This window comes from Nilaparvata lugens, chromosome 4 (genome assembly GCF_014356525.2).
Source record: "Nilaparvata lugens isolate BPH chromosome 4, ASM1435652v1, whole genome shotgun sequence".
In the NCBI taxonomy this organism is placed as follows: Eukaryota; Metazoa; Arthropoda; class Insecta; order Hemiptera; family Delphacidae; genus Nilaparvata; species Nilaparvata lugens.
In genome coordinates, this window is record NC_052507.1 from 14,221,188 (window position 1) to 14,235,717 (window position 14,530).

At 36.4% G+C, this 14,530-nt stretch overlaps 1 protein-coding gene across 1 annotated transcript; it reads right to left on the reverse strand.

The window, feature by feature from the left end:
* Positions 1–1,037: 1,037 nt before the first annotated feature.
* Positions 1,038–13,965, reverse strand: LOC111046288 (succinate dehydrogenase [ubiquinone] cytochrome b small subunit, mitochondrial). The gene is made up of 4 exons (XM_022331804.2): positions 13,670–13,965; positions 12,428–12,555; positions 10,708–10,913; positions 1,038–1,363 (listed from the first exon to the last, which is right to left on the reverse strand). The coding sequence occupies exons 1-4, from the start codon at positions 13,710–13,712 to the stop codon at positions 1,186–1,188; spliced, it is 555 nt and encodes a 184-aa protein (XP_022187496.2). The 5' UTR covers positions 13,713–13,965; the 3' UTR covers positions 1,038–1,185.
* Positions 13,966–14,530: the final 565 nt, after the last annotated feature.

Here is a 14,530-nt window from a genome sequence, read left to right on the forward strand (position 1 = left end):
TGTTTAAAAAACAAAATAGTGTGTTAATACGTCGGAATGGATCAAGATTAATAATTGACTGCATATCGGTGCTTAAAACAACAAAATAGTGTGTTAATACGTCGGAATGGATCAAGATTCCATCATCCATACATATCAAATGAAAGGTTATTCAACCAAGAACCAACGAAAAACTTCTGGGGCTGCAAATATTGCGGAAAACGGCTAAAAGGATGAGAGCTACTATCAAAAATTATTTGTCCCTGCAGGAATAATTTTGATAGCAATTGATTAGTAGATAATTGATAGCAATTATTTTCGATTTTTGTATAAAACCAACAATGATCATATAGATATAATCAAGGATTTTCTCGAATTTCATTATTATATTTATTTTCATCTAAGGTAGATGAATTTTATTCTTTATTGATTCAATGATACACAATTATTTTTTAAAAATAATTTGGTGGAGACAGGCACATTTTTGTATAATAATTTGCCGAATAGTCATCAAATACTTTATGTTTTAGAGTGAAACTTTCATGTCGTATTACTAAACGTAGAAACTAATGTAGTATTACTGAAACTCGGTACAGGAGTATAACACTGGCAATGGAACAATAGTTATTTGTTCATCTAGGGATAGAAGAGCTGTAGTTCTTTTTCTTTCCGAGGAAAACAATAATACCCCAGTGAGAAAAAATACTCTTGTCCCTTGATGCAAACATAATTATTTCACCACGCCTTTAATAACCTTCAACAATTATTGTCTCACTTAGCTACGCTTCACTGAAATACGTCCTATATACCAATGTTAAATCCAGGCTACAATCTGTCTTCCCGTTCACATTCGTAGCTTGGATTGGGAGATGGGACGTATTTCAACGAAGCGTAGATTGTGAATAGACCATAATTTCTAACTTGATTTTGCCTTCATGTAGCCTAATATTCAATTCAACTATTTAGTAATAATTGGTTTTCTACTGTAATCGTAATTCGAGATAGTGATATCAATAATAGAGGATTTCAAAACACAGGAAAAAACTCTCAACACATAATTGACAGTTACTCCATATCCACTTTATTTACAATAACATAATACTTATGGCAGAATATCGTAATGAAATATATGATAGCTTGCAGCCAGTTAATGAAAAAACGTTGTGAACTCAGATCAGAACTAACTCTACAGCAATAAGTTACAGTTTACAACTTCCAGAATAGTCTGAGTGTGTTGGCGAGTCCTGTGTCGTTGAAGATGATATTGAGAAGGCCGGCCAACATGAATATCGACAGCAGGTAACAGAAGACTATGCTCACCTTGGGCCACACTGGGCCGAACAACTTTTCTCTAATGTAGTCGACAAAGATGGCTTCCAAGCCCCTGTAAGCACAACAAAAATATATGTAATTAACCTCGAGTTATATTAGGATAAAGGACATTAGTTTTAATGGCGCTTATAGCGCCACTGGCTCCACTGGTAGCCGAGAATCATTGCAGTATCTGTAGTACCTGGATACACAGAGAGCGATCTGCGATCACCATACTATTTTTTTCATTCAAATTAAGAAACATATTACATGAATCATGAATTTAATACAGGCGAAACATTACATCTCAACTAGATACAGGAGTAATCTGAGAGATGACACAACAAACAGGAATTTGTTATGTAAGTGATGTCATTGAATAAAGTTTGATTTGAACAACCATGTATGAGCAAGGGTTAAGAAGTTATAGGAAATTTTAATTTATAATTTCCTATGATATAAAATATTTTGAATACGATTTAATGAATAAGTTGACTTTAATGAAATGATGAAAAATTTCGAAATGAAGCATTGATAACAACTAATAAACAAACTAATACAAGTTGCTAAACACATATTCCACACATGTGGACAGTAGTAGATGATTCGTCACAGAGTTGAAGTATTTGTTTGTATAATATACTCGCTCAAAGGAAATGTCAGTTAACCATTCCGGGATTCAACTGAAAAAGGAGTTGCTGTGCAAATGTGTTTACTCTGTGGAGGAGTTCAAAGAGTACTATGAACTTCGAGAAGTTAAAAAATGAGTTCATTTCAAGTTTGAAAAACAACTTCACAAATCCCCCCCCCTTTCTACAGGTTAGTGGATTGAATGAAAATAATAATCATAATAAGTATATACAGGGTGTCCCACCAAGGTTGTAACAGCCGTTGACCATAGATTCTACTTGACATATCTGACAAAAAATAATAGCCTCCATATTTGCAACTTCTGCTGCCGTTCATGAAGCTTCGAGTTGTCCGTCTCACTTCGTTGGGCCATATCATCATTACTTTAAACGTCAATCGAATTCTGAGAATCATTTCCTCCCTGGTCTCTACAGATTCTCTGTAAACTTTACTTTTCACAACCCCCCCAAAAGTAGATATCTATTGGAGTAAGATGAGACGAGCGTGGTGGCCAACTTACGGGTCCACCTCGGCCAATCCACCGGCCCTGCATAATTGTTATCAAGCCACCCACGAACGTTTCTAGCATAATGAGGGAGGCAGCAATCCAACTGAAGCCACATATTCTGCCTCAAATTGAGAGGCACGTCTTCCATCAATTCGTGAAGCTCATTGACCAGAAAGTCCATGAAAACTTCACCATTTATTCTTGCAGGGAAAATGAAAGGTCCATGTATGTGTATTGTGGAAATTTACAGCATCAGTTCATGTGAACGTACTTTTATCTGTGATCTGTCGATAAAATGTTTGAAACACAATCTTGTGCTAAGATCCAAAGGCAAAAATTCATCCAAGAAACAGTATCAGGTTCATTCAACTCTTGAACTGGGTCGAAAGTTATTCTTCTTCAATATTTTTTGAACTATCATTCTTAAAACATCCAACTTCCCAGCTGCCCATCGGATGCTGGATTGAGGATTCTGCTCGAAATACTTTAGAATAAGATTCTTAAAAGCTTCAGAAATTAAGACTGGTCTCTCGTACCTTGAAACTGATCCTAAACCCTTACCATCTTGACATCTGTCAATCTTAAAAATGTGTTATGAGATGGGTGTTTTGGAGTTATTGAGTATTTAATGACCAGAAGTAGGCATATTCTGAAAATATCGAAAAATCTATATATCTCGTAAACTAAGGTCGATAGGAAAAAATTTACTATACATTTTTTGTCAGAAATGTCGAGTAGAATCTACGGTCAACGGCTGTTACAACCTTGATGGGACACCCTGTATATCGATATCTTGGACATCTATGCCGTAAAATCTCTCTGATCGCTGCCCGCACAATTCTTGAGATATGATATCTAAATAGGAGATGCTCGGCATAGCCACTCTCAACACTACTTGATGAATACCCACTAAACTGCCCAGTGCTCCCCGAGAGTAAGACTGGAATTCTCATAGAGAGAATCATGCTTCAGCCTACTCTTGGTCTAAGTACAGACCATCTGGGGTGGACATAGCCAACATCCTCTCAACATGATGAGTCACCATTGGAGAAGGGGTGTCTCTCCTCCTCATAAGGCTGGGCACAAGGCTTCCAGAAACACTCCACCAGTGACCCAACCGACTCCTACAAACTCAAATCAAATCACTTGCAACTACTGATACTCAATTCGAATCAACTCAACTCCACTCATACTCAATTATAATTATTGTCTTTTTTCTTTAGGGATACTTTGGTTAACGTCGGCTCTGAGTTAATTTTCAATTTCAAATAGTTTAAAGTTGAATTAGATGGTGTTTTTGCTATGAGTGAAACTACAAGTTGTGTTGTGTTGTAGATGCAAAATAATTACAAATACTTTTCATCTTATCTCTTTGTAGTGTGAAAAGTTTGTTACGACGGTGAGGTTAGGTTGGGTTTCTTGAGTGACTTATTGCTGCTGGGAAAAAGTTGGCGCCTATTTTGTCCCATCTGTGTATTGTGATAAGTACAGTTTTGTTATCGATTCATTGACTGACTGTGTAACGGTTTGGATTGCTACGAACATTTTTCACAACGGCGATAAAGGATAAGAGCTTATCAATTATAGTTATGGGAACGGTACAGTGTATATAGTAAGCTGAAGCATTTACGGAATCCTATTATCTCATCTCCTGTTTTTGTTATCTGTCGTTCGAGTGTCAGCTGTGTTATTGACACTTGTTGATTCCACCCATTTCGTAACTATAGACTGCAAACTTTCAAATGCAGATATGGATAATGAACGATTAATAAATAATATGAACTCAGAAATAAAATCATGTAAAACATCCAAGGGCAACCCAGCGATTCTGTATAAGGGATTCAAGTTCAGAAAGGCACCGTCAACTAGTAAGGGTGATGTTTGGCGATGTTTAGCAAAAGGGTGTTCTGTCTCACTCATAACAAACAACGATTTGTCTATTGTGCGGGATGTTTCGGGGTCGCACTCGCATGACTCGGTGGAGGACAACGAAGATAATGTGTTACTGACTTCAGCACCAGACACACACGATCATTCCAAGCAGGCAGATCTTGAACGGGAGAACGAGCGATTGAGAGCTCGGATGGAAGTACTTGAGGAGCAGTGGAGCGCCGCTATAAATCGTTCAATGGAGCTGGACATCCGTCTCATGGAAATGTCATCGTCCGAGTCGCAAGTGCAGAAGAACGAGGAAAATGTTTCTCCAACGTCGCATGGCAGCGCCCTCATCGACCGATTAAGCGCCTTTCTCAGATCAGAGCTCCTTGCTGATGCTGATATAGATTGTTTTTGTAATTACCTTACTGAATCTTTCCCAGGCAATTACATAGTCTTACCGGCAGTTACAACAATGATTATTAACGATGAAGGGGCGGATTTATCGTTTCTGAATAGAATAGTTGATCAGAATAATGTTATTGTTTTTATCGTAAATGATAGTCTTCAAGCAGGATCTAATAACGGATGGTCAGGCTCACATTGGAGCATATTACTGTATGACAATGCCCAAAAACGTTTTTATAGTCTAGACTCAATGGGTAGTTATAATGATAGGATTTCCACAGCATTGATTGGAAAATTGAGCTCTATATTCAATACTAATGAACTGATTAAACTGCCCTGTATTCAACAAACTAACAATTTTGACTGTGGGATATTCGCTTTGTATTTCATAGAAGAGGTATTTAAATTTCGTAGAATAAATAGGACAAAATGTTTTAAGGAGAGCCTATTGGGAAATTCTCATTTTGATGCTTTTGGGTATAGATGGAGATTGCTTAGTAACGTATGTAAGTTTTTAAAACCCAAGTCAAATACTTATGTTAAGTCGCATGTATCATCACACAGATCAACGATTGATGTGGCTAATTGTTCCACTTCTGAGATTACCTCAAATCACGCAAATAATTATGAAATTGATCAGAGAAATCTGAGGGCGGATAGGAGAAAACGTACCAAGGGAGTAGTGAAAATTTTTGGGAGTAGCCATGGCCGTGACATTGTTAATTGCTTTGAATCTGATTTCAAGCATTCAGTCAGTGGATTAGTTAAACCAGGGGCGAAATTCAATTCGATTGCAACTAACATCATGAGTGATAGTAAGGATCTCTCCAAAAGCGATCATGTAATTATTATGGGAGGGGCCAATGATGTATATTGCAATCAGTCTTCAGTCTTTCTAAAAGGTTTACTGCCTCTTCTTCTTGTGATGAATTTCACAAATGTCCTTGTTACCACCATACCTATCCGATATGATCTTCCTGACTGGTCCTGTGTGAACCGCGAGATACGAAAAATCAATGGTAAAATAAAAAGATTTTGTGACAAAATTAATCATGTACGAATTATTGATATCACTGACCTTGAGAGAGACAAGTTCACAAGGCATGGGCTGCATTTAAATAGAAAAGGGAAGATTGCAGTCGCAGAAAAAATAAAAAATGTTATTAACGGAACACATGATAATGACGCAGCCATAAGTTTAGGATTTCATAGCTTTATGGGAAACTAGATTACGGTCCTGCTTGTGGAAAGCAAGAAATTAAACGATTAGTTAGGCAGGACCAAAGAGCTCAATTAATAGAGAATAATATAAATAAAACAGTTAACATGAATTATAGGGATGATTATGCCATATCTTGTCAGACTGAAAAATATAATAATTCGGTCAGCTTTACAACTAATAGGCCTACGTATAACCTCTCTGATTTTCCAATTGGTAGTACCTGCAACAATCAATTTCGGTCTGAATCAGAGTCAGCTTCTCTGATGGTCAAGGTTGTCCACCAAAACATACGTTCGTTGAGCAATAAAATAGATAGATTGGAAATATTCATTGACTTGGAAAAACCAGACTTTCTCATACTGACTGAGCATGGCCTAAAAAATAATGAACTGGGTTGTATCAATATAGAGGATATGCATCTCATTGATTGTTATTGTAGAGTTAATAAGAGCATGGGTGGTGTTGCAATTTTTCACAAAATAATCTGCAATAAACAGCTCCGAAATATTTCTGAACTAAATGTGAGTGATCTCTGTGAGGAGGGTTGCATCGAACTAGCATGTTGTAAATTCAATATAAATAAGGCACCATACGTGCTCCTAGGTGTTTATCGGCCTCCTAATGGTAACATACATTCGTTTTTTAACAATTTTATAAATGTTTTAGAATATCTGTCGATCAATATTGGAACTAAATTAATATGTGCAGGAGATTTTAATGTTGATTTTTTGGTTGACTCTTTACAACGTAGAACTTTTTTGAATATTTTGGATCAATTCATTTGGAATATAACGTCAGAGTTCCCACTAGGATAACAGTAACCAGTAAAACGGCTATAGATAATATAATCACCAGCTCTACATTAATGCATAAGAATATTAACGTCATAGATTCTTGGCTTTCTGATCATACAGCCCAGTCCATTGAATTGCATCTAACAAAGGGTTTTCGTATGGGCCAACCAAAGAATGTTACACGCACCACCTTCCGTAATTGTAGTGTTCATAATCTGGCCAATTTGAGAGCGGTTTTGTCTGGAATAAATTGGAATTTCATTACCGAAGAGAAGGACACAAACAGAAAATACGGGTTATTCCATTGCACCTTCCTCCACTACTACAATATTCATTGCCCTGTCATGACCAAAGCTCTACCCTCAGTTAGGAAGTCGCGTAGTGCTCATTGGATAACACAAGAAATTAAGCAAATTAGACTATTGCTTAAATTTGCAACGGGAAATGCGCATTCTATTCCCAATTTCAATTTATCCCTCATTAAAAACATAAAAATGTATTACGATCAGTTAGTAATTGAAGCTAAAAAACGTTACTATGGAGATATGATAAAAAACTCATCAAATAAATCTAGAACAAGTTGGAATTTAATTAATCAATTTAGAGGTAAATGTACTGGAAAGAAAATTGAATCTTTAGCGCTTGATATTGAGAACGTACTTATGACTAACCAAGAGGAAATTGCAGCTGAATTCAATAGCTTCTTTGCGACTACTGCTCAAAGAATAAATAAGAAAATGAAAAAAACACAACACTTATCTAATAGTACTCCTGATAGCGTTCCTAGCTCCCATATTTTGCCGCCTGATCACTTTATTCTAACACCTACAAATGAAGAGGAAATCTCACGCATAATCAATAACTTCAAGCCAAAAAGTAGCACAGGACATGATGACATCCCGTTGAAGGTATTAAAGATCTGTTGTGAGGCGATTGCCCAGCCGCTTGTTTGCATTATCAACTCCATGTTCGAGAGCGGAGTATTTCCCAAAATTTTGAAGATTGCCAAAGTACTTCCACTTTTCAAAGAGGGCAGCAAACATGACATTAACAATTATAGACCTATTTCGTTATTGACAGCTTTTTCAAAGATTTTTGAAACGGTGATTCTTACTAGACTGGTGACTTATCTCTCTGAACATAATCTAATTTCACCAAACCAGCATGGATTTGTAAAGAACAGGTCAACTAGTACAGCCCTCATCGAGGTTTTTGAAGCTATAATAAAAGATATCGAAGGTGGCAACTACACTTCTGGAGTAATGCTCGACCTCTCTAAAGCTTTCGAGTGTGTAGATCATCAGTTGCTTTTGGAAAAATTAACTAGGCTTGGTTTAAGAGGAAAAGTGCATGATTTAATAAGATCTTACCTTTCTGATCGGTATCAGTATGTTACAATTCATGGTAGTGACGGACAAACAGCTTCAAACCTAATCAGAATAACATCAGGGGTACCACAGGGATCTATTCTGGGACCACTTCTCTTTATACTGTACATAGATGACATCTGTTCACTTGTTCCTCTTAATAAACTTACCTTATACGCGGATGACACATCTTTAATTTTTTCACACAAAAACTTGAATGAGATGGAGATTAATTGTAACTTGATATGCAATAGAGTCGTTCAATTTTTCAACTCACTTTCCCTCACAGTTAACTCAAAGAAGAGTAGTATCATTGACTTCAGCCGAAGACATAACGCTTTTGAACCTCAGTTGTACATAGGGAACGATGTTATTAGCAATACAGAGTATGTAAAATTACTTGGTTTAAAGTTTGATTCAAAACTTGCATGGGATGAGCATGTTAATTTTATTATCGACAAGGTCAGTAAAGGCTTATTTGTTATCAGAAACATTGTGAGACTTGTTCCAATGTCAGTTTCAAGAATGGTATATTTTTCACTGTTCTATTCACATGTGGCTTATGGCATAGAGTTGTGGGGAAGCACTGCAGAGTTACACTTTTTAAAAATATTTAGACTACAAAAAAGAGCAATCCGCTACTTGGCAGGGCTGAAGTCCAATGATTCTTGTAAACAGGCTTTTGTTGACTTAAATATACTTACACTACCATCAATTTATATATTCAAACTGTTAATTTTCACTCACAAGCACTTATCTGATCTAAATAAATTGCTGATATCCACACTTATAACACCAGAGGGAGGAATAAACTGTCTTTGAGACAACACCGACTGCATCTGTACGAGAAAATGCCCTCTTATATTGGAGCTAAATTGTTTAACAACTTACCTACCGAGCTGCAGTCCTTGTCTGATATAAAAATTTTTAAGAGTAAAGTGTATAAATTCCTGGTTTCACAAGCCTACTACAGTGTGAAGGATTTCAGTGATAGAAGGTAGCATAGTTTGTAGGTAGGCCTACTCTAGTCTTCCATGTGTGTTTTTTATTGTGTATTTATTATTGTTACTTATTAAGACCTGACGTTATTCAACTGTATATTATAAAGTGTACTGTGTTGAATAAAAAGATTATCTTATCTTATCTTATCTTAACTTATTCGAAAACTTATGAAATGGAGAAGTTTTGAAATATTAAAACCACTATAATCACTCGGAGAAAAACCGAGAAAAACTGTTTGAAATTTCACTTTGAATTTGAAGAATAGCATTTTTTCAAGTTTAAGCCCAAATAAAAAACTAAAAATATCTTACAAGAAATAGAATCATATTAATCTTGTTTGAAATGTTTTTCTCTTTCCAACAATACCCTTGAAATTTAAATTCGACCAGTGGTTTTCGAGTTATTAAGTATTTAATGACCAGAAGTAGGCATATTCTGAAAATATTGAAAAATCTATATATCTCGAAAACTAAGGTCGATAGGAAAAAAATTTACTACACATTTTTTGTCAGAAATGTCGAGTAGAATCTACGGTCAACGGCTGTTACAACCTTCGTGGGACACTCTGTATATCGATATCGTGGACATCTATGCCGTAAAATCTCTCTGATCGCTGTCCGCACAATTCACAATTCTTGAGATATGATATCTAAATAGGAGATGCTCGGCATAACCACTCTCAACACTACTTGATGAATACCCACTAAACTGCCCAGTGCTCCCCGAGAGTAAGACTGGAATTCTCATAGAGAGAATCATGCTTCAGCCTACTCTTGGTCTAAGTACAGACCATCTGGGGTGGAGATAGCCAACATCCTCTCAACATGATGAGTTACCATTGGAGAAGGGGTGTCTCTCCTCCTCATAAGGCTGGGCACAAGGCTTCCAGAAACACTCCACCAGTGACCCAACCCACTCCTACAAACTCAAATCTACTATAAACTAATGATACTCAATTCTAATCAACTCAACTCCACTCATACTCAATTATAATTATTGTCTTTTTTCTTTAGGGCTACTTTTGAATATAAATCTGAGTACCATTTTTAAAATTATTTTGTCACATGTTTCGGCTATAATCATGATAATGGCATTAAACAGCCGAAACGAAACATGTCGTGACAAAATAATTTTAAAAAGGGTACTCGGATTTATATTTTCATCAATTATAATTATTATGCTTTTACTCAATTCAAAATAACAGCTACTCAATTCGATTCTAGCTAAACGTAGCACACGCGGTAGGCGAAGAAATTGTACTCTAGAATGTGGGAACATGTAGTTTTGCAATCGGGTGGCGAGAAATCCAGCAACTTTGTGTTCCAAGTGCTTATTATTGTAATTTTATTATTGACGAAATCTATCCAGCATGAGGTTGGTCAACAATAAATTTTATTGTTCACATTATTTTTGAAACATAAAAATCATCAGTAAAAGTACTTTTCTTCAGTAATAAAATTTGATGTGACATAGAGATGACTTCCACCATGAAAAAAGTTATAATATTGAATATTGAAAATGCTGATGATGATGTCAAGTAATAATTGAAGCGAACAATAAATTTTACTACACACAAAAAAGCAAGAAGCTTTTGAAATGAGTTGAACTTACCAATGACAATGCATAACCGTGATGACGGCCGTCAGAGTTTCGAGCGTTTGGGACGGCACAAAGAATATGGCCGGAATGAGCCCCAGGAGTGCTGCGGAAGCCACCCTTTCGGCGCCCCACAGTGCCGAGTGATCGCTGTCCTTGCCCGAAAACAATCGGTTGCTCGTCGAGAATGGTCGCATTTGGCTGCTACACAAATCCGACACCTGGTCAACAGAAAACACTCAACTTAGAGAACAAAAACGCTTACTTACTCATGATTTACATCGAAATTTGTGCATATTGAATGTTTTATTATACTGTATTGATGCTAAAACTACTCGACCAATCGGGATAAAACTGGTATTATTTTATGTCACATTCAGTGAAGATTTGGAAACAAACTTTTTGTTCCAATCAATAACAAACCTTATAAATCTGACCTCATTCTTATCTTCCTTTTAATTAAATTTTCATGTTCTTTGCTATATTAATACAAAAACTACTCGACCGTTCAGGATGAGACTTTGGGATTATGTTATGTCACCTTTGGTGAAAATTTTGAACCAGAAGATTTGTTCCAAGCATACAGAAACCTTATTAATCTGACCTCAACCTTATGTTCCTTCAATTAAGCTCTAATAGGTGAAGTAGAAACCATATGCTTGATCTAGAAGGATAATAGAAGGATAAATGGAGGTCCCCCAATATAACATCACATCAAAAACATTACCCATGAGAAATGTCAAGTAGTGTAAGGTACCGAAAACCAAGAGGCGTTTTTTCAGACGACTCGGCATGGCACGACAGGACAGAAAGCTCTCCGATTGGCTGATTGGGTTGGCGCATCGAGAATCAGCCAATCAGAGAGCTTTTTGTTCTTTCGTGCAGATTCGTCTGAAAAACGTGTCGTGTGTTTCGACCCTTGGGATCGATCCAAATATCCAATGTCGTGATCAAGGTCAGGTCTTCCTAGATAAATCGTGTTAAGTAATTAAAAACATAATACATAAAATGTAGGCAGCGTCACAGTCCAGCAAAGTTTCCATCAGGAAATCTTGTAACTGATAGTAGCTCTTTCCAATGAGTTCTTGAATACATTGACTGGGCGCGCCCAAACTAAGTTTGGCAAGCAGTTAAACATTCACATAGCACTGGAAAACTGTCCTTTACTCTTGACAGGCGACAGCGCGGCTCTCCATCGAGTTCCATGTGAACGCACTTGGTCTCTTCTGCTAATGTGCAGATATTTTCCTGACATGTAGGAGCGATTACAGTATGTACAGGTCATGAACTGTATGGATACTCAAATGCTGGAATATGGGCTGGTAATGTGCATCATACTAATAGCCTTCTGTCATTACACAGAGTCCCTTTTTCTGTAGCAGGAATATGTTATGTTCCCCACATGCGCTGAATGCCAAGATGCCATACTGAATGTGGCTCGGAAATACTGCATGGTGCAGCATCACCAAGCGTTCAACACTAGCAGCCCCCTCATCTTTTGGAGCAGATAGACAACTCAAGAAAACCTTGGTGATTTGCGACTCCCATGATAGTTTGGTATCAATACCACATATATCATCAATATACGTGTTGTGGGGTGTTCCTATGCGAGAATCCCTGATTATATTTTAGGGTTTAGGCCACACAGCTAAAAAAAAATTGGAACATAGCTCCTTTGACAAACCTATTTAAAATCTATAATCTATTTTTTTTAAATCAATGATGTATTCAGTACCTTTACATTATGTAGCAAGCTAACTTGTTCATTTTTCTTGGTCACAGCTGTATGTTGATGTAAAGTCCCAAAACTGCATGTTTTCAAAGCCTGCTTGCTGACCAAGTCCGACACTTTGAAAATGCATCCTGCAAAAAACACAATCAACAAAATATGGCTAAAGTAAGTTATGCAAGAGTTCTAACTTAGACTGTGCATTAGAAATGTAGAGTGATGATACAAGAGACTTAAAAACAAAATAGATGACAATTCTTATTCGCAATTAAAAAAACAATGCCGGGTGTCTTTCAAAGGAAAGTCCTGAGGAGAATCTTCGGATGAGTTGAAGAACCAGGAGTCTGGAGCAGACGGCACAATAAAGAGCTGTACCATAGCCACCTCTAATACAAGGCCGCGGCCTACGATATTGCAACGTCGCAGTGTAGGCCTACAATCTAATACATGATTGGTGAAAAAGATTTTAAAAATACCAGCTGATCTTTTTCACCAATCATGTATTAGATTGTAGGCCTACACTGCGACGTTGCAATATCGTAGGCCGCGGCCTTGTATTAGAGGTGGCTATGGCTGTACAGGTTGTATCAACAAGCTGATATAGTCACAGTGCTGAGAGTGCGCAGAATAAAATGGGCAGAACACCTGATACGAGCAGATGATACATACCCACCCAAGATGGCGATGGATGGAAAAAATATGGAAGGAGGAAGAGGACAAAATGAATGGATGTGGTTGACCAGGATGCGGCAATGGTTGGATTGCTAGGATAAAGATGTGCTGCATTGAACAGAGATGCTTGTTGTAGAAGAAGATTGAGCGAGGCTGTGACCCGTACTGGGTTGTAAAGCTAGACAAGATGAATATTAGGAAAACAATTCCTAGGATTTATGTACCTAGTAACCTACAGTCTGCGTACATTCACTTGAATCAAGCAAAACTTTATTCATAAAACATTTTTAAAATGGTAACATAAAAAATAATTATTGCTTTGGTCTTATAGTACTCTGATAAGCTAAATGACAAGTTTCCATGTAGGCTTAAACTTTCTACTGTACCACAGTAAAAAGGAAATTTTTTACCTACAAACATTTTATCTATTACAAACCTCAATAATGATTTCATTTACAGGTACTTCATGTACTTAATCTTGCTCTAAGATTATGAGTATCTGTTTAAATTTACATTTATGAAATTTACTTTAGGTAAAAACATTTTCAATAAATGATAAGTAAATAGATTTTTCACCTTTGGATGACATTTGATTCCGAAGCAAAAATGATAGAGCCATGCCAAATTTTTACTAGAACAGGTTTCTTCTTTTCACACAACCAATAAGTACAATAATTTCAAGAAATAGCCAAGAGACCAATGGATTCTATTTATACTACTGTACATACACAGTGTTTTAGGATTGAGAACAGTCGAAGGTTGGAGTGCAGACTCCAAATATTTGCCAATGCTACTTTTTCAAGCTTCTACCTGGATCACCTGTTATGTGACCTGTCTAGGTGGCAGTGTGGGATGACATTCATTTTGTCCAAATTTTAATTGTGCTAGAAACAGCTGATCACAATTGATTCGTGTTTATTATTGAGAATCATCATAACATTCCAAATATTAATGAACATTTTACCATATAAAAGCAGAAAAATATTCTGCCTTACATTACTTTTCACCTTTAAAGCTCAATTGAACAAAACTTTCCTGGATTATTAATAATACAATTTTTCAATTATACAAATTGAAATCTGGCCGATCTGAGATCTTCTTGCAGTGTAGACATAATAAAACTGAAATTTCCCTACTTTGTAACAAGACCAGATTATCTTGATTTTTGTCCTTGAGAAAATAGTTGGTATAGAATTGCAACGTTTCAACACAATTATCACATTTAAAAATCGTATTTCAACAAAAAATCACAATAGAAATAATTTTAAATGTTAGTATTAATTGTCTGATGTGAATCTCAGATCTGCAAGTTTTCAATTCATCCTATAGAAAGTTGGATGAACAAAACCTAAATATAGTAGGTTTCAAAATTAAAATAATGGATCAGGTTTTTGCTTTTCAAGACAAAGATTATTTCTCAAGCAAGATTATGTTGCT